At 47.7% G+C, this 25,147-nt stretch overlaps 1 protein-coding gene across 4 annotated transcripts in view; it reads left to right on the forward strand.

Annotated features, from left to right (window-relative positions):
- RIN2 (Ras and Rab interactor 2) overlaps positions 1–23,343 on the forward strand; it is a 219,763-nt gene extending 196,420 nt beyond the window's left edge. For all 4 annotated transcript variants that reach the window (XM_030872461.3, XM_060284865.2, XM_030872460.3 and 1 more), the window contains 4 exons: positions 12,219–12,524; positions 14,289–14,420; positions 18,530–18,693; positions 21,483–23,343. In XM_030872461.3, coding sequence (XP_030728321.2) covers positions 12,219–12,524; positions 14,289–14,420; positions 18,530–18,693; positions 21,483–21,806 — 926 coding nt within the window. In that variant the 3' untranslated portion in view covers positions 21,807–23,343. The remainder of the gene's footprint in view (positions 1–12,218; positions 12,525–14,288; positions 14,421–18,529; positions 18,694–21,482) is intronic.
- Positions 23,344–25,147: the final 1,804 nt, after the last annotated feature.

A 25,147-nucleotide genomic window follows, 5' to 3' on the forward strand; every position in this document is an offset into this window, starting at 1 on the left:
GTCGTAAGGAGAAGGGAAGCTGACGTCTAGGGCGCCCCTAATTTGAGCCAGGCCGCCTGTCCAAGCGATGGCAGTGGGTCCTGGCCTCAGCCCAGTGAAGCAGGCATCCGTGTGCCATGTAGCAAGGCAGGGCTCTGCCAGGTGGAGCGGGGTGTCCCAGGGCCACGCCGGCCAGGAATTAGCCCGTGCAGCTTCTGAACTTCCTTCTGTCGGATTCAAAGGCCATGGTTTTTGAACCTCACCCCTCTCCCCTGCTGCGGCCTATGTTCATATTTTCTCATCAGAAATTAAGGGGGATAAGGTGGGATTGACAGGTACACGCTGCTGTATTTACAATGGATAACCCACAAGGACCTACTATATAGCACAGGGAACTCTGCCCAATATTATGTATCAACCTAAATGGGAGAAGAATTTGAAAAAGAATAGATACATGTATATGTATAACTGAATCACTTTGCTGTACACCTGAAACTATCACAGCACTGTTAATCAACTGTACTCCAATATAAAATAAAAAGTTAAAAAATTTTTCTTTTAATAAAGATAAAAAAATAACAAGAACATCAAATGTTCTACAAGGGAAAAAGAAAAGAAATTAAGAGGATTGGAAAATTGTTTAATTATGTTATACACCTAAAATGAATATGGTATATGTCAATTGTATCTCAATAAAAATTAATTTAAAATTTAATTTAAAGGGGAATTAGAATACAGGCTTACCCTCAGTGGAGGCAGCTCAGACCGAAGCTGCCTATGGAGGTGTAGGTGTGCCCAGCCCGAGCACTGCCTCACTTTTTTATTGGTTCGTTTTGGTTTTCTAAGCTTTTGCATTAAAGCAGACACTTCATCGTATCTGTTGCTTCCCCAATGAAATCATTATTCTGTTTTGAAAAGTGCAGTGAACGTGCTGGGCTTTTGAAATTAAGAGGAAGGCGAGCCAGAGCAGACAGTGACCCGAGGAACTCATCATGTGCCCAGCTGGAGGGAAGGATGTGACCCTAATTATTAGAAAACCAGTCCCTTTAAATGTGCACGTTTAGATTAGGACCCTGGCAAGAAAATGGACTTAGTCTAATTGTCTGCTTTACATATTCCTAAATGAAGGGCTCACTAGTTTACTAAAAACCTACTAATACAGTGATTCCTTTAAACCTCGTAACCAACTCAAGGTTGGTACATTTGTGTAGATTTTGTTCACATTTTGCAGATTCAGGAATGGAGGCCGAGATGTATAAAGTGACTTGCAGAGGGTTATGCTGCTGGTAGGTAGGGGAGCTTGGATTCAACCCCCATCTCCTCTCGCTTGTCTGCTCATTCCCACCAATCTCACTTCCTGGGAGGTTGTAATTCACTTTGAATGGATTCACTTGAATGCCACCCCCAGAATTCTAAGCCTCAGATTTGTTCAGAACAGGTGTCCACTGATGCTCAGAAGTCTTTTCAAGAATGCCACTTGGGTTTCTCTGCTTCAGAAAAAATCTAGTCCTGTCCTCCTTTCCCACAGCTTCTGAGGGAGAGAGCTCTGAACTAGGAGGTGGGATTTTAAAGCCTAGATTTACAGAATTCCATCCTGAAAACAAGGAAGTTGGAGGAGGTATTTCACTGGTTTAACCCACGTAGAATTAGAACCATCATTCATCTGCGAAAAATAACCATGTGAATGCATGTATATATGCGTTTAGTGTTTCGATACAGTGCTAATCTTCTTCAGAGAGTGGTTCTTCAGCTGCATAGAGAAAGCCAATGAAAAAACTGAATCATCCTCCCCCACTGCCACTTTGTCCATGTGCTCTTGTCACAGCCCTGTAAGTCAGCACTTTCTAGGTGAGAATAAAATGATAAACAATCTCAAAGATGAAAAACTGCCAGTCTAAACAGTTGTGCCCTATTGTGGAGAATTTGAATTCTGTTTAGACCACTCTTTAAAGCACTGCCACGCAAAGCCCTGACACTTAGAGGTTCTTCAGTAAGAACCTCTTGGTTGGTTGACATCAGCTTTGCTCTTCTGATTGGAGGATGAGATGCGTTCCCATGAGAGCCAGCTCTTTCTTGATTCCAGGGCCACTTACTGTGTTTCCCTTGTGGGGACCACTCCACCCCCGACTCTACAAAAGTGGTACATGGAGGGACAAACAACTGCTTTAACAAAGTGTGTACACTGCTTGGCATCTTCCTCAAAAGCCCAGGATCGGTGACTTCATGGACAGAGTGAGGTGTACTCGCCACCAGTGTGTCCAGCCCTGTAAGGTACTGACAGGTGCGACATCACGTATTATCCCAACACGTGCTGCTCATTGGTGGGTTTTCACATCACACCACTCTTGCTTCAGTCTCTTTCAACCAATGGGAGAACCTAGTCCAAACTTGCTGGTCGTGAAATCTACACTTTGCAGAACTTGTTGCATTTTTGTGGTTAGTGTTTTGATTTTATTCAAGCAAAAGAAGTCTTACTTCTGATTTGATGTTAATCTTGGGAAATCCCTCTGTTTTCAAGTCTTGTTTCAAGAAAAACAAAATTTTTCCAACTCCAAAAATGTTAGTAATCCCAAATTTTCTATTTCATTCAAATTGCCCATAGATGATCAACAAAGATACAAATAAGCCAACTGTATTCCTAAAAGTCAATAATGAAAAACAAGACAATATATTGTTTTACTTTCTTTAATAGCTGTCAAAATGTGTATTTTCTCTGAAGAGCATTTCAATTATTTGAAGAAAAAATATCCTTAAACATGATTCCAACATATTTCAAAGAGAACATCAATTTACTTATGTGTGTGTGTGTGTGTGTGTTTAATAGAGAAATGATACTGAAATGTGGTTAATCACCAGAGAGCATAGCATGAATAAGAAAGGAGATCTGAAATCATTCCTTGGACGTTAAACAATTAAAACTACTTTGCTTCAGATCTTCTTTTTTTTTTTTAAATGAAAGTTGTGGCCAGAGAGGCATATTGGTGCCAAGTTGAGATTAAAACCTTGACTCTGACTTCTGATCTAGTCCTTGTGTCCATATCACCTGCAAGGAGTCAGTCTCTTTGTACGTTAACAAAGGGTAGAGAGAAGGAGAAAGACTGACCTCTTGCAGCATAGAAAAAGAATGCCTATAGTATTTTTGAAAATTAGTTTAAATAGATAGAAGACCGCAGCAAGAAGCCCCTCTTATTCTCCATGGAGCATCATTTGTTGTATAATTTTTACTTCAGGGCGTCAACATTGGGTTCATTATGTCATATCAAGTAAAAGAAGGTCCACGGCCCTGGAGTTAAGAATCTCTGCCCAGTAGTCGCTGTCTCTGTGATGCTCTGAGCAAGGGAACCGTCAGAGAGCTCTGCTCTTGAGGTGGGGAAGGGGGACGGCGTCACAGAGTGTGAGGCACACGGAGGTGTCTGTGCTGGCGTGTTTCCTGACTCTATCCCTGGAATCTGCCATCTCGAGAGAGAGAAGCACCTCCCTGGCAGGGAACGCCCCCAGGCAAGAGAGGACTCCACATGGGAACTGAGAGCGGGAGCCCAGGCACACTTGAAGGGCCAGGCAGACTGAAAGGGAAGCATCAGAATCTTTGACACTGTTTCTATGACTCTGCTCCACAGAAAGGATGGCTCTGATTGGCTGTCTTGGTGAGGCCAGACCCCACAGAGGAGCCCTCATCCTCCTGGCCTCATCCCAGCCTTGCCTGGTTGGCCCAGCCTCCCAACAGGGACTGCATCCTGCAGGGCCAGCCCTGCTCCCGCCACGGACACGGCGTCCATGCGGGAGGTTCTCACTTATCATCCAGGCCCAGGGGCTTCTTTGAGAAACCGGAAGTCACAGCCCTCTGTTGAGTAGAGAGTGTGTTTTTAGTAGAACCAAGTGACAGCCTCCACAATAGTTTAAGAACACTTTTATGCAGAGGATCCCTTAAACCCCCTTACTGCCTCGGGAGGCCCCGTTTAGTATCCTCAGGTTTATAGATAAGGAAACAGAGCCTAGTGCCCTCAAGCCAGGATGCATGTAGGGCCAAAGCCAACTCCTGTGGAGACCTTCCTGCCCCTCCTGTGGTGGTCACCACACCAGAGGGTCCTCCCGTCCACGTGACTCCTCAGTGATGGTGTCAGCCTGGATCACCAGCCCAAGGCCGAGCTTGCCAGATCTCTGCCGTATAAAAACGTCCCCCCCGGGACTTCCCTGGTGGCACAGTGGTTAAGAATCCCCCTGCCAATACAGGGGACACGGGTTCGAGCCCTGGTCCGGGAAGATCCCCCATGCCGTGGAGCAACTAAGCCCACGAACCACAGCTACTGTAGCCCGCGTACCTAGAGCTCGCGCACCGCAACGAAGAGTAGCCTATACGTTTACAGAATGCCCTTCCTAGAAGCCCACCAAAACGAACGTGAATGATCGACCACCACCCCAGTGCTTGTCATTTTTATTTTGGTCGTCTCTGCTGGGCTGATGGGATCTTCCTTTAAGTGATAAAGCATCCTTTATCATTCATTATTTAAGCGCCGAAGGATGCATTACTGACAATCCTTAAAGCAAACCCCGGTTACAAGACATCCCTGCAGGGGCCTCTGGTGGCTGCCCCACACCCGAGCAAGGGGCTCCTCACTAGAATCACACTTTCTGGATTCTGCAGGGCTAAGGAGAAGAAACATAGTTTTCATGTAGCCACCCCAAGGAAGGATTTTCAGTTCCATTCAGAGGTCACTTGTGGAACACACGCTACACGTGGGCCTTGGGCTCAGGGCTGCAGGCGGCTCACCCCAGGGCTGGTGTGCGGAGGCTTCTCCAGGAGGGGGTCAAGTTTGCTCTGTGCCACGCACTGCAGACGCAGCAAAGAGCTCCGAGGATGCAGCAAGGGGGAGCTGTGTGGGGAGGCAGGTGGGCAGGCAAGGCTTCCTGGGAATCCCTGTCATCGGGGGACATGAGGAGCCTGCCGGGCACAGGGAGCAGTGTGAGGAAAGGCGCAGAGGGCTGTTGGCTTCAGCGAGAGCGTGGGCTGCTCATTCGTGGGGATGTGGCAGGAGGAAGGGATGGAGGACGAGTCAGGGTCCATCCCTAGAGCTGCCTGAGCCTTAAAGGTGCTGGAGAGCATTTTAGAGAGATCGCCCCAGGCAGGGTAAGAGTCACACTCTCCAATAGTCGCTCCAGCCCAGGTACCCGCCAGTCAAATCAGACACTGGCCAAAAACACCTGAGGATCCGTGTGACAGGCCGGGTGCCAGGGGCCTGGAGTGGGCACACACAGGGCAGGGGCAGCAGCGTGACCCAGGCCCTCTGCAGCTAGTTGACCAAAAAGTGTTGGTGATGAATTAAACCCACCCTTCATCCCACACGCCAGCTCATCTGCAATGGGGCTGGGGGCTGTCTGTTCCCATCGCTCTGAGACACACAGCTGCCCAAGACACTCAGCTCATCTGTGGTCTTGAGCTGTGAGATGGGGTCGGAATGAGGTAGTGACAAAACACTGGGAGTTTCAGGGCAGGAAGACCCCGAGGGCCAGACTTCAGATCCTCTGTCCTTGTACCTGTGGATGGGAGGGGCTGCAGAAGAGTCGGAAGACAGGAGAGAGAAAGGTGTACACTTGTCCTTTGGTATCTGAGGGGGTTGGTTCTAGGACCCCCGTGAATACCAAAGTTCGAGGATGCTCAGGTCCCTTATATGAAATGGTGTGGTATTTGCACAGAACCCACACACATGCTCCCTATGCTTTAAATCATCTCCAGATTGCTTTTAATACCCAAAACAGTGTAAATGCTATGTAAATAGTTGACCACGTACAGCAAATTGAAGCTCTGTCTTTTGGAACTTTCCGAATTATTTTTTCCAGAATATTTCCATCCACAGTTGGTTGAATCCACTGATGTGGAACCTGCAAATACCAGGGGACTGACTGTACAGGAAGCCAGGCGACTTTTCTATCCATCAAACCAAGTAAACCACAGTTAATACAGAAAAAACCCAAACCAAACCAAACAGGCCTGAATCAGTAATCCTGGTGTCCTTTATCAAAGACATACACTTCACCGTGGAAAGGAACAGAGGGAACCAGTGACTTTTGCTCACTTACTAGGTGTCAGGTGCGTACGAGGTGTTCATTATGTAGGTCTCCCCCAGTCCTCCCGACAGTCCTATCAGGAAGCTGTGAGTGGTCCCATTTTACAGATGAGGAAGCTGAGGCCTGAAAAGCTCATCTTCTTCCCTCCAGGCCGCAAAGTAGAAAACCGCTCGCTTGGAGTTCACATCTGACCCGAGGGCCACTGGGACACAAGGTGGTCTGTCTGCTTTTCATAATTAGTTTGTGCAGAGGGTTAGACAGGTGTTCCTGTGGCCACCTGGGTGTCACATCTCAGCTCGCTAAGAAGGGTGAATACATTTCCCAGATGAAAGGTAGGGGGTGGAGGGGACAGGGGGTGGTTTAGAGTAAGTGCTCAGGCTGGACTGTGGTTTTATTTTTTTTTTGCGGTACGCGGGCCTCTCACTGTTGTGGCCTCTCCCGTTGCGGAGCACAGGCTCCGGGTGCGCAGGCTCAGTGGCCATGGCTCACAGGCCCAGCCGCTCCGCGGCATGTGGGATCTTCCTGGACCTGGGCACGAACCCGTGTCCCCTGCATCGGCAGGCAGACTCTCAACCACTGCGCCACCAGGGAAGCCCAGGACTGTGGTCTTAAGTCCCAGTTCGGCTGCTGCTGAGCTGTGTGTGCTTGGTCACGTGTCTTAACCTCTCTGTGCCTCTGCTTCTTCACCTGCAGTAGGGTTACCAGACACTGTTGTGCCCGCCCCACTGACACTCACTCCCCTGCTGGATTTCCAGCTGCCAGCACCTGCAGCATTTTCCCGACACTTTCTGATGCCACCAGAGCCCTAGTCCAGGGCGGATGGAAAGGCTGGGGGATTAAAGCCCACCCCACCCTGGGGAAGCCACCCTCAGGCAGGGACTGAAGGGAGCAGGTGTGTGAGTCCCCCAGCCTCCTCCCCTGGGGGTCCAGCTCTGAGGCACCCCTGCGCTGCATCTCCTCCCAGGGGTAACTGGTTAACAAAGCGCTTGGCGTTGGCCGCCTCCCCCCATCTGGTACCAATGCTTCCTGGACTCCCCTCCCAGGGGAACCACTCAAGTCCTTTTGTGTCTGGGTGGGCTTCTGGAAGACCTCAAATGAAGACAAATAGGGGTTATGTACTCATGTCAGTGGAAGGGTAGTTTAAAAACGCGTAAAGTACATAAAAGTGTTTAGAAAGCACTGAGTCGACATCAGCCCTGATCTTTAATCCAGCTGTGTAGCCAAAGGAAACTGTGAGCACAGAAAGAAAGAACCAGCTCGTTTTGCCCTTCTTGTACAGAGCAAGGCCCGTTGTGCCACCTCCTGGCTTCTTTGCAGTAGGAATGACCAGGTTCTCCACCGTCCAGGGAAAGTCATTTGCCTGCTAAGCCTCGTGTCCATCTGCAAAATGAGGATGGTGCTTGTTCCTCATCAAAGGGCTGGAGCAAGGGCTAAGATAGAGCTCGGGCATCCGTACAGCCCCTTGTAACAGGAACTGTGCAAACAGACACCCATCAGTATTAGAGACGGCAAACGTTTGCATTTCACAGTTTGAGTTCCCTACAAAAAAGGCCCACCTCTTGCCAAAAAACATTAGCTTCTATTTCTTCTACTTTACTTTCTCGAAAGGATAATCAGAATGCTAGAACTTGAATACACCAAGAGGCGGTATGACCTAACTTCATCTTTTTTTTTTTTTTTTTGCGTTACGCGGGCCTCACACTGTTGTGGCCTCTCCAGTTGCGGAGCACAGGCCGCACAGGCTCAGCGGCCATGGCTCACGGGCCCAGCTGCTCCGCGGCATGTGGGATCTTCCCGGACCGGCGCACGAACCCGCGTCCCCTGCATCGGCAGGCAGACTCTCAACCACTGCGCCACCAGGGAAGCCCGAACTTCGTCTTTGATCTTTTGTCAAGCAGGTTGCGACCCACTCCTTTTGGACATCATGTTGTTTAGACTCTGGGTTCGGTTAGAGTCCCCGGAGAATGTTGAATATTATTTTGTTTTATTTTGACAACCGGTCAGGTTCAGAGTGCTCCTTCTGTCTTGCCTGCCATGGGTGAGGAGTCGATGGCGGTTCAGAAGTTCCAGGCGGTGACGGTGAGAGAGGTGAGGTGAGGTCACATGGCCAGAGTCACTGAGAAAGATGGAGACGGGCGGGCTGCCAGGCCGCTTCCTCGCACCCTTTCTAAGACACGCGCCTTCTCTGGACTTCATCTTCTGGGCTCTCGCGTCCCCTACGGCAGCAGTGGGTGAGCTGAAAGTGTTCAGACGAGCTGCTGAGTGATCCTGTCCTGTGATGGTTCCTTGTCTCAAGTCTGACTTTCTCTGGAATCTCTGTCCTCATTCCTAAGAGGGGGGCGATCACTTCACAGCACCAGAAGCCCACACATTTAACTCTTTCTGTAAATCACGGCGTTGGGTCACACCAGGGCAGGGATCTCCAAGCCGACGCTCCTTACTCTTCCCTTCTGTGGCTGAGCTTTGGGGCCAGTTGATAGGATCTCTATAAATATTTTCAGAGAATGTATTTCCAGTTGGTGATTCAGTTAGCAATTGGTTTCTAATATTCAAACTGTTGTAGCTCAGACAGTTCTCCAGTATCTTCTTGTTTCTATGTTTGTAATTAAACACAGGTGACATAACCAGAGTTCTTGGGTTTGAATCGTCGCTACCCCTCTTGCTACCTGTGTGGCATCAATCTCCCTGGGGATCAGTTTCCTCATCTATAAAATAAATCATCGTCCTTCCACCATGGGTTTGTTGGAGGATCTGAAAAGTCAGTGCATGTAAAGTGCCGACAGCAGCATCATTCTTGGGTTTAAAGCAACCGGAGATGGTAGAAAAAAAACAGACAGTAGTAATTTATAAGCCACGTTGACCGATGTGTTCTTACCTTCTGTTCTGAGCTAGCCCACATTCTGAAAGATTTTCTGTTCCTTTTGTTTCCTAAAATCATTTTTCCCTCTTGCTACATGAGCAGAACCTTTTTTTCCTATTGGAGAGAACGAGTTGGGTACTGGGTTCCTGTCCCTTGGCCTTTTTTTCTATTCATCACGTTTATTAAGGATTTGTGGGGGTAGAGAGGTAGTTAGGAATAAAGTCCTGAAAAAGAATGCAAAGAGACCAGTCTTCCTTATTTCTAAATTACGGCCTTTAAAAATCGTACTGTTTGTTTTTTTTCATTTGGGGTTTTAAGGGAGTGGGCACATGGCAGTGGGTTGTAGGTTTCAGCCCTCCTAGCAGATTTCCACAGCCCCATTTGCTCCTAAGGGCGGAGTTTATGGCACAAAGGCCAACGTCCCTTCCCTGGGGACAAGGATGCGTTGCTCAGGGGACCCACTCAGCCTGCCGATGACGAGCTTTCTGCTCTTGTCCCCGGAACAGCACACAACCTTTTGGAGATGACTTGTGGGCATGCTCTGGCCCAGAGGTGACCAGCCTTGCTCGGAAGTTAAAAGTTGCCCTTGGGGTTCAAGGTCTCCAGGTGTTTTCTGTTGGTTTGATTTATCCACATGGTTCTTGAGGTTTAACTTATATCCACAAAGTGTGCGAATCTCGAGTGCTCAGCTTGACAATTTGCACACCTGTAGCCACCACCCGGATCCAGACATCAACCGTCTCCTTCCCCCCGGAAGTGCCCCCCTCGGCCCTGGTTATTCCTAAGGCCGACTGCCATCCTGACCTGTCATCGCAGATCGGTTTTGCCTGCTCTTGAACTTTATGTATACATGACGTGCTAAAGGAGACACCCTTCTGTGTCTGGCTTCTTTCACACAGAGATGGTATCTTGCAGACTCAGCCGGTTGTGTCTGGAGCAGCAGTGTGCTTTTTCTCACGGAATGAATCTTCTGTTGTCTGAATTCCATTGTGTGAATATATCCTTGCATCCATGCCACTGGGATGGACCTTGGGTGGTTTCCAGTTTGGGACTGTTACGAGTAACACTGCTGCCAACATTCATGTGCATCCTGGTTAATGATTGACGTGATTTTCAACCCCCTTGGTGACCTCGTTCCTGCAGAGAGGTCACCAGGAATGTAGCTTCAGAACCTTTGGATAGAGGAATAAAGTGGTGAATGTTTATGAAACACCATGAACTTTAGAAGTAAGAAGTCATTGACTTTGAAAAGCAGGATGATTGGTTGTATGGCCTCGAGCAAGCCATTAGGCATCTCCAAGCCTCAGTTTCCTCATCTGTAAAAAGGGCATAATTGTCGTATTATGCAAAAATAATAGAGGTATTGTAAAAATTAGATGAGATAATGATATAAAGTACTTAGATAGGGGCTTCCCTGGTGGCGCAGTGGTTGAGAGTCCGCCTGCCGATGTAGGGGACACGGGTTCACGCCCCGGTCCGGGAAGATCCCACATGCCGCGGAGTGCCTGGGCCCGTGAGCCATGGCCGCTGAGCCTGCGCGTCTGGAGCCTGTGCTCTGCAGCGGGAGAGGCCACAGCAGTGAGAGGCACACGTACCGCAAAAAAAAAAAAAAAAAAAAGTACTTAGATAGAGCCTAGCCCAACTGAGCCTAGCCTAACATTAAGCCTAGCACTCAATGTTAATTGCTGTGATTGACTTTTCATCATAGTGACCATTTGGGGTGAAGTCAAAGATGCTGTATGACTTTATATAAGTTTATTAACACAATGTAACCAGTGCAAACCAAGTAATTTGTTATAATGCCAGATGTGAAGTGAAAATGCTGTTCTGTTTTTCTTCTTACTTCATAACCTCTTTTGCTTCAACCTTGATTTCTGTGGGTATGTCTGGTTTAGATTTCTCTCTGTCCCTGATCTTCTAATAATAGGTGATAATTTGGATTCAATGTGATCTGAACTATGTCAGGAATTCCAAAGGCCAGAGAGGTAACTCGGCTATTTCCATGGATCTGTGGGCTTCCAAGATGAAATCACATCCTAGTGTCATATATTAGATGTGGTTGCTACCCGTGGAGCTTTGATGAGAATGTGAAACATTTGAGATGGAAAAGCGGGTGTGGGAGAAGCAGAGAGCTTCTCACAGTACAGACCATCTTCAGACCAGACCTCCAGATTCATGGTCCTGGTCATTGTCCTGTCAGCCAAGAAAGCTACTCCACTGGGCAAAAGCATTCCAAGAAAGAGGGAAAACTAATGCCTCCCACACCTAAAGGTGTTTCCTAAGTCTGAACAGAAACACACTTCAAAACTTAAAAAATTTTTATTTTGAAGTCATTTCAGACGTACAGAAAAGTTGCAAAAAGGGTATGAAGAAATCACGTCTGCCCTTCACCCGAATTCCCCAGTGTTAATGCTTTGCCACACTTGCCTCATTCCCTGCATCTCTCTCTGTTTACACACGCGCGTGTGTATACACACACAAACACGCACACACATGCACACATTCTCTTTTATCTAAACCACAAGAGCGGGCTGTAGGCATTGTGTCCCTTGATCCCAAAATACTCACTGGGTATTTTCTAAAAACAGGGACATTGTGTTACAAAACTGCAGTGAAATTAACTTTCATTAACTTTCACGGAAGATTCATTCTGTGAAAAAGAGCACACTTCTGCTCCAGACACAGCTGGCTGAGTCTCCAAGAGTCAATCTGTGTGAAAGAAGCCAGATTCACTGTTAACAATATTATCTAATCTGCAGACTTTATTCAAATCTCGACTAATGCCCCACTCATGTCCTTTATATATAACAAATGACATAAAGACTTTTTATGGTCCAGAATCCAATCCGAGATACCATGTGTATTTGACTGAATGTTTTTTCATCAGGAAATATTTTAAGGGAGCTGGAACCCTTGCTATTAGCAAATCCTTCCTTTAACATAACACATTTGCTTAACTGTCCACTGGACCCTCAGTGGAAGGACTGGGTCGAAAGAATGTCTTCTAGAATATTCACCTGTGCTTATGGGTGAGGAGGTGTAAAAGCAGTTAAAGCCAAGTATATTCAATGTATGGACTGCATGCAAGAGAGACTGTAAGACTATTAGGGAAGATGCATTCTTCCTGGCTCTACTGAAGAGAAAAGGTTGGCGCGTGAGTGACGTGGCGCTAAATTTTGGCTGGTTGGGTGTGTAGTTCGGACGCGTCTGCCCGATAACCAATGCACTAGGTTGCAGTTGTCCATTCCCAGAAAGCAGACCTTGCACTCCTTCGTTCTTCAGTCAATGGTCACAGTAGCTGTGCTTTCTTTGGCAGATGTGGTATTGGAAAAAGCCATGCACAAGTGCATCTTGAAGCCCCTGAAGGGCCACGTCGAGGCCATGCTGAAGCACTTCCACGTGGCCGACGGCTCATGGAAACAACTCAAGGAGAACTTGCAGCTCGTGCGGCAGAGGAATCCACAGGAGCTGGGCGTCTTCGCCCCCACCCCTGACTTTGTGGACGTGGAGAAAATCAAAGTCAAGTTCATGACCATGCAGAAGATGTATTCACCAGAAAAGAAAGTCATGCTGCTGCTGAGGGTCTGCAAACTCATCTACACCGTCATGGAGAACAACTCAGGTGAGGCCACACCGCCCGGGCTCTTGGCCTCGCGATGGGGCTGGGACACGTCGGGCTTTCTGATTCCCAACTGCTCTTCCTTTCAGTTTCTTGACTTCACCAAGTGGCTCACAAAAATACAAGTGTTGCTCTGGTGTCTGGCAAATTAGTCCACGTGCAGCAGACAGCACCGAAAAAGTAAGCGGAGGAGGGTAACGAGATTTTTGTACGATGCCAGATGATAAAAGATTTAGTTCAGGGTAGTGGATACAGAGTCAGTCTTGGGAGTCTGAGTTCAGATCCTAGCTCTGCGAATGGGTTCATTAACTGTGGGGCTTTGGCCACCATAATCAACCTTCCAAGCTGCGGTTCTGCACCTGTCGTGGGTATGACCCCATCCTTCCTCCAAAGGTGCAGATTAGATGGGACAACGCATGCATAGCCCCAAGCATGGTGGAAATATTTATGATTATTCCTGTTGTTACTACATTTTGGCCAGTGACGGTTTGTGTCAGTGATTTACAGCAAACTTGGAGCATTCGGCTATAATGTGGCTTCATCCTGGCCATTTCATTGGCTCTCCCTTCTTTGCTCCATACTGATGCAGTGTAGTAGGAATTCATATAAGTCAGCCCTCGGGTTTCCCCTGCGCTGCTTCTTGTAGGTGCAGGAGTGACCCTGATTCGTGGGTAGCGATGAGCCCTACAGTGCTCCAGGTCTTGGGTGAGCCTTTTTAATTCCGTGGATGGTCACAACTTTTCCTCTGAGTGTAATCGCTCGATGCAGAAGCAGCGGAGAGAAAACACAGGCTCTGTTACCCATGGCCGGAGGAGGTTGCCGTGTGCAAGCACTTTGCAGATTGTTAGGCAGAAACGTTACCACATGCGCTCCAGAGCTGGTGATGCTGACGAACAGCACCTCTGCAGTTTTGAAGATACTTCACACGCAAGAAATGTATTTTCTGGAGTCCGTGAAATCGTTTATAAAACGTCCCCCGAATTATATCTGCACAGGGTTCTGCTCTTCTCAGGCACAGTTTCTCAATCCCAGCACTAATGCCATTACATCTGGAGAATTCTTCATTGTGAGGCCATCTTGCTTCCTGTAGGAAGTTTATCAGCATCCGGATGCCATGAAAAATGTCTCCAGACAAAGCCAGACTCCCCTGGTGGGGATGGGGGGGCGGGCAAAATCACCCCTAGTTGAGAATCTGCATTGTCATAAAAAGTAGGAGTAAAGACTAAACATTTTTCGCCAGATATTAATCGTATATATGTATTCAGTGTACACTGAATGAGTACATTTAGCTCACATTGAAGACAGAGAAGGAACAAGTTATTCCTTGCTCGAGTTTGGTTCTGTCACTGAGTTTTGATTACTTTGCACAGAAAGCAACCGGAAACAAGACACAAAGGAGTAACAGCATTAAGTAGACACTTCTGCAAATGGTTTATCGTGTCACTTGCTAAAAAGTTTAAACTCTTTCAAAGTACTCTGTTCTATTGCGGAGGTTGATGCAAATCATGGCAATGGGGAGAAAATCTTCCCTGTGTTCATTGACTCAGACATTCATTCTGAAATTGTGAGTTAGGGTTGGTCTCTGACGTGGGCAGTGGGGAGAGGCCCAGGCCCTGTAGGATTCCAGAAACACCCATCTCTCTTTATGAATAGCTCACTTCCCCAGCATGACTCCTCGCTGTCTAATAAAAGCAGCAAGTAGGATATGAAAGGAAGAAATGTTGATAAAAATATCCCCGTCTGTCTCCCCCTTTCTTCCTACTCCAGGGAGGATGTATGGAGCTGATGACTTTTTACCGGTCCTGACCTATGTCATAGCCCAGTGCGACATGTTGGAACTGGACACAGAGATTGAGTACATGATGGAACTCCTGGACCCATCCCTGTTACACGGAGAAGGTAACAGGCTTTTGAAGAAGTGGGAGGATCTGGGTGCTTTTCTTCGGTTTCATTTTCTTTAAATTGAAGTTCACGTGACATAGAATTACCATTTTAAAAGGAACAATTCAGTAGCATTTAATACATTCACAATCTGGGGCAATCCTCCACATCTTTCCAGCTCCAAAACATTTTCATCCCCCAAAATAAAACCCCAGGCCCATTTGGCACTTATATGGGTGCTTTTTTGACATCTTCAGGGGTAACGGCCGTTTTAGTTTTGTTCATTTATAAGAATGTGCTGACTTTTTTTTTTCAGATTACAAGAGTAATACATGTTCATTGCAGAAAATTTGGAAAAGTTAGAAAAACACAAAAAAATGCAACCCTGCCATAGTTATACTTCACTGAGATTGGTTAAGTGCAATAAAAAATAACTTTCAGTAGAATAAATGCGATTTTTTAGAAGAAATGATTTCTTTGATTCCAAAGGGAAGCTATAAACTTTTGTTGGAGAATAATTCCACTGCTGGCACAACCGCCCGCTGTCAGCGAATCGGACAAAGCCCTGTCTTTTGTTTCATCTTTATTTTTTAAATTTGGTTTTCAAGACGAAAACAGCATTAATTTCCTTTTCTATTAAAAAAATAGAATCTGCTCATCATTAACATGAAACTACAGAGGAGTAAAATCTGGGCGATTTGCTTTCGATTTACTTTGTCCGTTCAGTCTCCTTTTTTTTTTTTTTTTTATAGTGCTGCAATGAACATTGTGGTATATGACTTTTTTTTTACATCTTTATTAGAGTATAATTGCTTTACAATGGTGTGTTAATTTTTCCTTTATAACAAAGTGAATCAGTTATACATATACATATGTTCCCATATCTCTTCCCTCTTGCATCTCCCTCCCTCCCACCCTCCCTATCCCACCCCTCCAGGCGGTCACAAAGCACCGAGCTGATCTCCCTGTGCTATGCGGCTGCTTCCCACTAGCTATCTATTTTACGTTTGGTAGTGTATATATGTCCATGCCACTCTCTCGCTTTGTCACAGCTTACCCTTCCCTCTCCCCATATCCTCAAGTCCATTCTCTAGTAGGTCTTTGTCTTTATTCCAGTCTCCTTCTTGTATCCACATGTCTTCGCAGGAATTCCTCTCCTTACACATTTATCACAGAAATAATTGGGGCGTTTGTCACTGTGATGCACAGGCTTGGAATAACTAGGACTCTTGTGTGACCTTGTCTTCTTAAAGGGGAGCAGATCGGAGCCTATTCATCCTGGTGCATTCTGACAGTCCATTTCCATGTGTCCCTGTTGGAGCCCAGATAGACCCTGAGTGATGAATTGTTGCATAACATGTTTTCTCTCCAGTGAGCTTTAGTCTGGGCTTGAGTAAAAAGGTCCATCCACGTGCTCATGGGATTCCCCAGGGAATGCATCATCCCAGGATTTTCCCTGGAGGAAACTGCAGTGCAGTGTCACCCCCCCTGAGTGTGTACATTCATTCACTAAGTCCCCAGTGCCTGGCTTTCGTTCAGAGTGTCTGACCTCCAGGGAGCCCTGAGGGTCCCCCTTCCGTCCCTGTAGGGACAACGCTGACTCTGGACCAGTGATGAATATCTTCATCCTGTGAATGAGCCTGTCCATCCCTTTACCTCTCCCCCATTTATCTCCCCTCATCCATATTCACGACGCTGAGGCCAGACCCTCCGGCCAGACCCTGCCAGGAGCATTCCTCCCCTGCTCTGCCCTGGGATTTCCAGAAGGGGAGAAGCATGTGGCTCTGTCCAGGGACTAAGAGGAAACATACATCTGTCTCTGTCCCATGCTTTCCTTTCTTCCACTGCGTTATTATTATAATTTTATATGCATCTGGGATTTTTTTGAGCTTCAGTCATATTTAATTCTAGTAAAAAGTGTGCTGAACTCTTGGGGCTTTGGGGGAAGGGCATGCCAGTTTCCCTCAGAAAATTACCGTTCTGCTGCTGACAGAGTGTGCTTAGGACAAACATACACTTACATCATGTGGCCTGAGGGTCGAGACAGCCACTTCCTGCCACCTTTCCCATCGTTTCCCCGGAGCGAGGCACTGCCCTGGCCACTATGTCGGTGACGGATGGGGCGGGTGGCAGTGCTCAACTCCAGGAATCACAGAGAGAGACAAGGACCCAGCTAGCAAAACTACAGCACAGCCAGCAAGCTCGGGTTTTCACTAGAGCCTGCCTCCACTCAGCCGTGTCCTGGTTTCTCAGCCTGCTTCCTGGGAGAGCAGGGCGGCCCCGTCGGGTGGCCATGGTTGCAGACCAGGCCCTCCTCTCAGACCAGAGCTCTGCAGTCTGGGAGGAAGAGGCAGCCAAGTAGAGATGCACTGCTGGTCCAGCCCTGCATCCTGCCCTACTGCCCAAAGCCCTCTTTGGTTTGCGGGACGACAGCCCACATCTGTTTTCTGCTGTTTAAGCAGGTAGTTTCATTTGCGGAAAAAGCGTCATGGAATCCCTTTTACGTGCACAGCCCTGCTGGCAGGGTTAGAGTTTTGCAGAAATTTAAACCTTCCTCTAATTGCATCCACATGTTTCAAAGTGTGGTCAGTTTTGTGCTTCCAGCATTTGGAGTTTTCTCCATAGCGGCCTGAACTTTGAGCCGTGGAGTCTAAAATTTGGCGTTCAGAGGAAACAGTCCCCTCCCAAACTCAACTGTCATAGTCCCTCCAAGTCCGAGCTCCAATCCTGACACCTCCACAAGCCTCTCTTAAGTATTAAGTCCATATTGGTTTCTCCTGAAATCCTCTGTGTGGCATTTAAATTCCATACTACTGAGTTTCCCACTCAATCATGTGATTTGTTCATGGGGAAAATATTTAGTAAAAATCAGCCACTCAAAGCGCTGTACTCCAAATCTCTGCCAGCGACCTGAAAGCCACAAAAGTGTGTTTCTTTCTCAGTATGAGTCACAGGGGGGCGTTCAGCTCGTTTCCTAGATGGTGGACCAGTTGCCATCTTGAATGTTGTCACCTGTTGACCAGAGAGAAAGTTCTCCAGGGTCTTGTGTTAGCAGCTAAATACTTTGGCCATGAAAGAGATACTTGCAGACAAAACTTATTAAACCACAACTAACTTCCGGTCCCTGCATGAATAAACCGCCAATGTCCGTTTTCTTTAATACATTTATAAAGCAAGGACTCTGATTCTAATTTTTACAAACCCACCCCCGCTCTGTACCTGGCTCACGGTGGAGATTCAATAGGTATTTGGACAAAGAAATGTCTCTCGATGATGTGCTGTGCCCAATTAGGGAATTTGTAATAAGTGTTTGGGGCGCCCCCTAGTGTTTCTCTAGCACACAGCTTACAAGTTTCAGGAAGGCACCTAATTATAGTTTAAGACCAAACTGTGAACACACTTATGTCTCTCAGAGTGTTGTAAATCTTTTTAACACTCCCCCAAACATAAGACATCGTTACCAAATGCACCAGCAAAGGGGCATCACTTGCTTTTCCTTGTAAATTACTCTTTCCTAAATGTCATGTTATGAGAGTCCCCAGGGAAGGGTAAGAAAGGGAATCAGGAGGGAGAAGTTATTTTGAAGAATCCATATTGTCGTGAGCACGCATGTATACTGTGTATTCCTTTCAAAGTGTATAGTTTACTTAAACTTTAGAAAAGAGTAATTCCTAAAGGAAAAGCCCCAAAGCAGGTGTTGCCAGAAGTAGGTGGATTCCTGTTCCTGTACTAAAGGGTTCTGGCCTCAGAAAGGTGGACCCTGCCGTCCTCACGCACCTCCCCACCTGCCTCAGGCCCCAGCACCCTGACCTTTTCTGGCAAAGCATTTTCACAATTGTGTTTAGATAATAGAGATTCTGTGTGTCTCACCCGTTGGAATGGAAATTCCATCAGGGAAAGCAGGGTGTGGTCCGCGGTGGGCAGTGGCCCAGGCCTGGGTCAGCCGTACATCCACGGAGACGGATGCAGGAATGGATGGGTTAGGATGTGCTCTCATGCGGTCCCTCAAGGAAATGCATGCGGAAGAGAAGGAGAAAATGCCGAACCGGACCTCCAACACGGTGGGCCCCCCAACTGTTGTCCAACTGGTAAACCCCTGGAGAACTCATTCTTTCCACCCTTTCCAGGAGGCTACTACCTGACCAGCGCCTACGGAGCACTTTCCCTGATAAAGAATTTCCAGGAAGAGCAGGCAGCGAGACTGCTGAGCTCTGAGGCCAGGGACACCCTGAGGCAGTGGCACAAGCGGAGGACCACCAACCGGACCATCCCCTCAGTGGACGACTTTCAGGTATGTGGCCGGCCGGCGGTGGGGACAGACTCCTGCTGCTTCCTTTGTCCTTGGGAAGCAGAGCTGGCTCATGGCGCACGCAGCTCAGGGCACCCGAGGGCCTCCCTTCGTCGGACCATCTGGTGGAAGAGGGATATTTTAAACCACCCTCTGACCTTGTTGTTTCACTTCTCTGTTTTCCTTAAATTAACAGAATATATATATGTGTGTGTGGATTTGGCCCAAGTTTTGCTGCCCTTAAGAAATCAGAGTCAAGTTAGGGCAGGATTTCCTCCAGAAGGTCCAGCGTGGATACTGCCCACCTGAGCGCACAGGAAGCCAGAAGGAAGGATGCTCTCAGCACAGGTGGCAGATGGGAGACTGGGAGGTGGAAGCAGCCGTGTGAGGCCCTGCACTTGACCTGGTCTCTCTGAGAAGAGGGACACCTCTCCTCTTTCATCTCGCCACCCCCCAAAACAGAAGACCCCAGCATCTCATCAGCAGCGTCAGCTCTGGCAGCTGGTCAGGGCCAGAGTTGAAGAGTGAGCATCTGGGCCAGGTCCTGCCTGGATCCCCTTCCAGAATTTTCTGTGCCCCTGAGCTGGTCCCTGGGAAGGCGGGTTCCCACAGAGCTCGCTTCCTAGAGAGGAGAGGCAGGTTGAGGCTATAGAAATCTTGACCCAACACAGGAACGCTTGATTTGCTCACAGTCTGTGAAACGATGAGTAAGTCTGCAAATGTCTTCAGATAATATTTCAAAAGTTTCAAATAGAATTGTAAACCCCAACCGTGCTTTGTGTCCACGTGCCACGTGGTGAATTTCCAAGCAGGACAGATTTGCTCCACGTCCAGATTCACCTTCCTTGCCCTTTTTGCCTTCTTAATGCTCTGAAAACACTCAAAAGGTACATTTGGTTTAAAGCCACCCATCGTGGAAAGGCAAGGTCAGCAAGGTTTTCTCCAAGATAGGAGTGTTCCCAGAAATTCCTTCCCCGGTACGTAAACCTAAGGGGCGAGAAGGCATCCTGTGCGCCCCCCACCCCGTGGATTGTTGAAGAACCGTCCACGTGCTGAGCGATTTAGCATCTGCAGGCCCTTGGAATGTGGCGACTATTGGCCATCTGGGGACGGGGTTCCTAAGGCCACACAGCCTCTGGGGAGAAGAACGGAGGAAGGGAAATAAGAAGGGATAAAAACGCATCCTTCCACATCCCCACCTGCCATTAGCCCCTTCCCCCGGTCCCCTCTCTCCATCTGGAGCTTCTAACCTAGAACCCCCAGAGTCCATGCCTTGTGCACGCCCCTCCCCACTGGCCTCACTCACCTCAGAGAGGCACATCTTCTAAGAACAGACCCAAGATGGGAATTGTCAGCACTCAGCTTGGCTATAGAAGCCAAAGCCAGGAAGCAAAGCTGCACTTGGAACTCCTAAGTCAGGGTCACAGACACACACATCTGCTCACCCTGGAGAGGCAGCACACCTCACCTCAGTGGTCGAGACACCAGAACACTGGCCCTGCCACTCACTCGCTCTGTGGCCTTGGGCAAGTTCCTTAACCTCTCTGTGCCTCAGTTTCTTCACTGGTCAAACAGGGATAGTGTAGGCCTCCTTCACAAGGTTTTTTTTAGGAGTCAGTAAGTAAATGCATACCACGTGCAGGCCATGTGCTGGGGGGCGGTATGGGAGACGAGGGGTTGGTGAAGCCGGGCGTGTGTGTACCCGAAGGGGCCCTCTATGTTCCAGTTCAAGAGCGTCGGTGTTCTCATCCGTGTGCAGGGTGCACTGGCCTGCCCAAGAGCTCTCTTTTCTATCACCTGAGGAAACCCTCAGGGTAACCGTGTAGGGCCCCCGGCAGAGAGCCCCACTCCCCATTACTCCTGAGTAGGGCGGCCAGATTTCGAAAAGGAAGATGTATTTGTCTTCTGTCTGAAAATCAGATTTAACTGGGCGTTCCCTATTTTACCTGGTAACCCCACTCCTGAGGAAGTAGAACTGCAGAATGACCCAGGGCCACAGAATCTCAGAGAGCCGGGCAGGAGCCTAGGATGCCCCGCACCTCGTCCGGGCCCCAGGTCTGTTCTGTTCCGTGGAGCCGCTCGCCTGGTACTGCTCACGATGCAGGGCCTGCAGACACCCCCCAGCCTGCAGCCCCCATCTCCACGGCACCGCCCTGCACCCAGAGGCGCCCTGCATCTCCCAGGCCTTTCCACAGAATCCACAACCCCCGCCGACTTTCCCACACAGCACTCAGAGCCACCTTGTGTTGGGTTGAACCATGTGAAATTGCCAGTGGGGGAGGGGAAGGACGGTCAACCGTCCGCAGTATTTCGTGGTGCAGCCTAACGCCATCGCCCCTGCCTAGGCTTCATAAAAAGGAGTCCAAAGCGAATAGAACGTGCGCTCTTGTGTCAACATATGTTAATGTGTCTCCTGCTGCTGACTCCTGGCTCTTCTGACATTTGGTTGGTTTTTCAAGCTGGGAATAAAATAAACCCGTCAGATCTGGTTGACACTCTTAACCAGGGATCTCTCAGCCCAGCTTTATGAGAGAGACTGAAGGGTGAGAGCAGGGCTGAACGGACTTCCTCCCGCTTCTTGTATTGGGGATGAATTAAAGTCCATACAGTTGTGCTCCCCACCATCCCGTTTCACATCAGCCTCTTTCCCTGTACTTGGGGGCCTCGTCTCCTGACCCTGGACGTCCCGGCGAGGCTCACCTGTGAGGCCTCTCCCTGGTGTCCCCCAGCTCACCTGCACCATCTCACTTCCTCTTCTGACGCCGCCCCTGCACCTCTCTTTCCACCTGCAGAATTACCTCCGGGTTGCATTCCAGGATGTCAACAGTGGCTGCACGGGAAAGACCCTCCTTGTGAGGCCTTACGTCACCACGGAGGACGTGTGTCAGCTCTGTGCCGAGAAGTTCAAGGTGGCTGACCCCGAGGAGTATAGCCTCTTCCTCTTTGTGGATGAAACGTGGCAGCAGCTGGCAGAGGACACATACCCTCAGAAAATCAAGGCCGAGCTGCACAGCCGGCCACAGTCCCACGTCTTCCACTTTGTCTACAAGCGCATCAAGAAGGATCCTTACGGCGTCATCTTCCAGAACGGGGAAGAAGAGCTCACCGCCTCCTAGGAGACACGCGAGGCTTCCCAGTGGTGCATCCGAAGAGCGGAGTTAGGAACCTGGCCTCTGGCTTCCACGTGCTTGTGCTTGCAAAGCAGTCACCTCCTTGGGGTCCGCTCGGTTCAGTGACGGAGCCATCCACAGGCCGACTTGGCCAAGGGCACCTTTAGCCACGACGCCCAAGCACAGTAGCTGAGGTTCATGAAACAGTAGGATCCGTCCTTCAGAGATGGAGAACTGCATCTGATGGTTCAGGTGTCCCGAGATAGTTTGCTGCCTACCCCCAGCCAGGTACAGGGTTGGCTCACGTGTATGTATACGTACTGAATGAACATTTAAGGTACAAGCTCTTCTCTTGAGTTCAACAGCAGGCGTTTGACAAGACTGTCCGATGCAGTGCATCAGGGACCTCTCAGTTCAGTGGGTGCCTTCATCCTTTCCTTCCTTTCTTCTTCTTTTTTTTACGAAGAGCCTTTGCGTTTTTATATATTTCATAGAAATTTTTATAGCAGTTGCAGGTAAACTGTCAGGATTGGTTTTTAAAATATTTTTGTAACTTTAAGATATTCTATAATTATGCATGTGATTTTAACATTTAATATGCAAAAAGAAATCTCTTGCTGGATTTGAGAGTATTGCATTTTAAAAGTCTCTCTTCTGTAACTGGATGTTTGAGCAACTTTGTGGGGAGAGACTGCTGGGTTTCTTACAGCGATGTATTACTGACACTGGCCACAGAATGCCTTTGGAAATCCAACGTACTGTTATTACCTTGTTCACGCTCAGTGGTATCGCGTTGTTTTGTGCTTTCACCAAGTGGTGCTGGGGATCAGGAAAGAAATGAATGTAGAGAGAGGTCGAGAGGGAAATACAGACTCTAACAGAGGACTAAGGGGTGGAGTCTGCTGGTTCAGACTCCTTGAAGGAAGTGGGAAAAGGAGATAAAAGGAACCACCTATGCTGAAAATACTGTAAATGTGCAGTGAGATTTGCAAAATCTGTCCCATGTTATTTGCTTTCGGAAGCAATTTTGAAAACCCCACGAGGAAAAAAAAAAAATAAGAACACCACTTTTTTTTTCCTTTTCCACATAAATCAAAACTAACAGCGTCAGATTATTTTGGGCAGAAACCATGTATTGTGAGTTTCATTGAGTTAAATAAATGCCATTTGGAAAGGAGTTTGCAAATGCACCAAAAAGCCCATCTGTGTTGTAGAATGTGTGGCGGAAGTTAAATTTCTGTTTTACGAAACCTGTTTGGGCGGGGCCTGGGGAGGGGCGGTTTGCACAGAGGATGAGGGTCTCGTATCAACATAACAAAGGTAGTTACAAAAACATGTTATTGTACTGTGTAAGGATGCGTAGTCATCTAATTTTGTTGGCTTTGTACCTTGTACCTTTTTAAGCTTTTGCTGTACATCTGGAACCCTCAACACATACTGTGTTGTACTTCCTTTTGTAAATGATTTTTTTAATGGAATTTTGCACATAATACATTGTAATACTGTGCGATAATCATGTGTGAAAATAATTCTTGAAATATTCTTCAGTTGTCTTTTTCCTTTGAGAAGCAGAATGTGATTATGCACCAGAGAACATTATGTAAATCTGGAACCCACGCCAGTGTTTGTGGTTAGATAATCCATAGAGAGGAAACAGAAAAGTTGACATTTTTTCACCAAGCTCATGTTCTGACAGGAGCAGAAGGAAAAGAACGTGTTCTAACCTGAAAGGATTTGGTGTTATCTGGGACAGTCCTTCGCTTAGTTGGACCAAGAGAACATCACAGCTAATCAGAAGAGCCCTGCAGACACCCCGCCCTGGTCTTTTTCTTTATGTAACCTCTGAAGTGCCCCAGCTGAAAGTTCAGGGCTGTTTCAAAATCAGCACGGCAGAGGCTGGCCTATTCCTGGTGCTTGGCAATGGCTTGATAGGTCCTTGTTGACTGAACGAACTTTCTAACCCGTCAGTAGGATGGATGCTTAAAGATCAGAACTGTGGCTGAGCCGACTGCCTGCTTTGCATATTTACAATGAATTCAGAGTGACAATTCAGTCCCTGTAGTTTAAGGTCGTCACGCTCTCCTTGTCCTCCGAAGTCAGTACACTGCTGACTTAAAGCAGGTCACTGTGCCTGAATGGGAGACAGCCGGAGTAAACTTCAGTGAGATCAAAATAGGACGCTAGTGTGAGCAGAAGAAAACATCACAAGACAGCCCCTGGTTTTGTCGTTGGGCAATGTTTCCATGCTAAAATTACAGCTTCACATGCGTCTTCACTTTTTTCCCCACGCCAACATTTCTCACTTCTCAAATTGCCAGGAAACAGATTTTGGGGCAGTTTGAAGGAATAAGAGGAGAATAAAAATATACATGCTGGGTGGAGGGAGAGGAAAATGTATTTCCAAATCTAAAAATGTAAAAGTTGAATGCCAGCCAGAGGAAAGGATTTCTTTTTTTTTTTTTTTTTTAATGTTATACGCAGTGCCAAATATTCTCTCCTCGGGACGCAGAATAGAAATAGAAACTATTCGAGCAGATCAGTATCGTGTGGAAGTTACAACTTTAGATCTGTAAGGAAACACAGAAGGCAGGAAACCCAACCATGAATGCTTTCATTCATAAATGTGGCTTCACGTCTGCCGGGCATCTCTTACCTCCATCTTTAAGAGACTGGAAATGAGACAGCACTCTGATTATCAACAGCACTGCCTGCTTACTCGCTAAAGTCTGAGAGGAAGGGCTACGTACATGGGACACGGGCATTCTAATCGCCTGGCAGTATCTGATGATAAAATACTAAAAATCATCATCTTTCAAACCATGCTTGTGATGGTGAATTTGAGACCAAAAGTATTGTTGGTCATTTAGTGAACCCTGATCAAGTTGGAAATGGGAGAAAATTCACATAACATGGCAGAATCCTAAAGGGATCGTAAAAAAATAGAAGAGGTGGAGGGAGGAAGATCTGGAGAACACGCTCTTATTTGAAAAAGATGTTTCCCTCCAACGTGGAAGGATGGGTGGCATTTGGCACAAACATTTCCCCCATGGACGGTGACTTTTGTCAGGAAGGTATGCAGGGGAAGTTTATAAAAAATTATTCAGAAAGGTCTGGGCCGATACATTTAATGAAGTAGTACCAAGGGTCTGCCCTCAGACCCCCACCCAGCAGGCACGTGTGCAGGGCGGCAGCTTGGATTGGTCTGGAGGGTGGGGGGACGGGGGCCGGACAGCTTCTTGTCTCTCGATGCTAATAACCTAACCTTCCAGAGTGGAAGTTGCCTGAAAGTTCTGTACGTAATAGACATTTAGAATATCATCATAAGAATGAATCTGAGTATTTCCTTC

The sequence above is a fragment of the Globicephala melas genome, chromosome 15 (assembly GCF_963455315.2).
Source record: "Globicephala melas chromosome 15, mGloMel1.2, whole genome shotgun sequence".
In the NCBI taxonomy this organism is placed as follows: Eukaryota; Metazoa; Chordata; class Mammalia; order Artiodactyla; family Delphinidae; genus Globicephala; species Globicephala melas.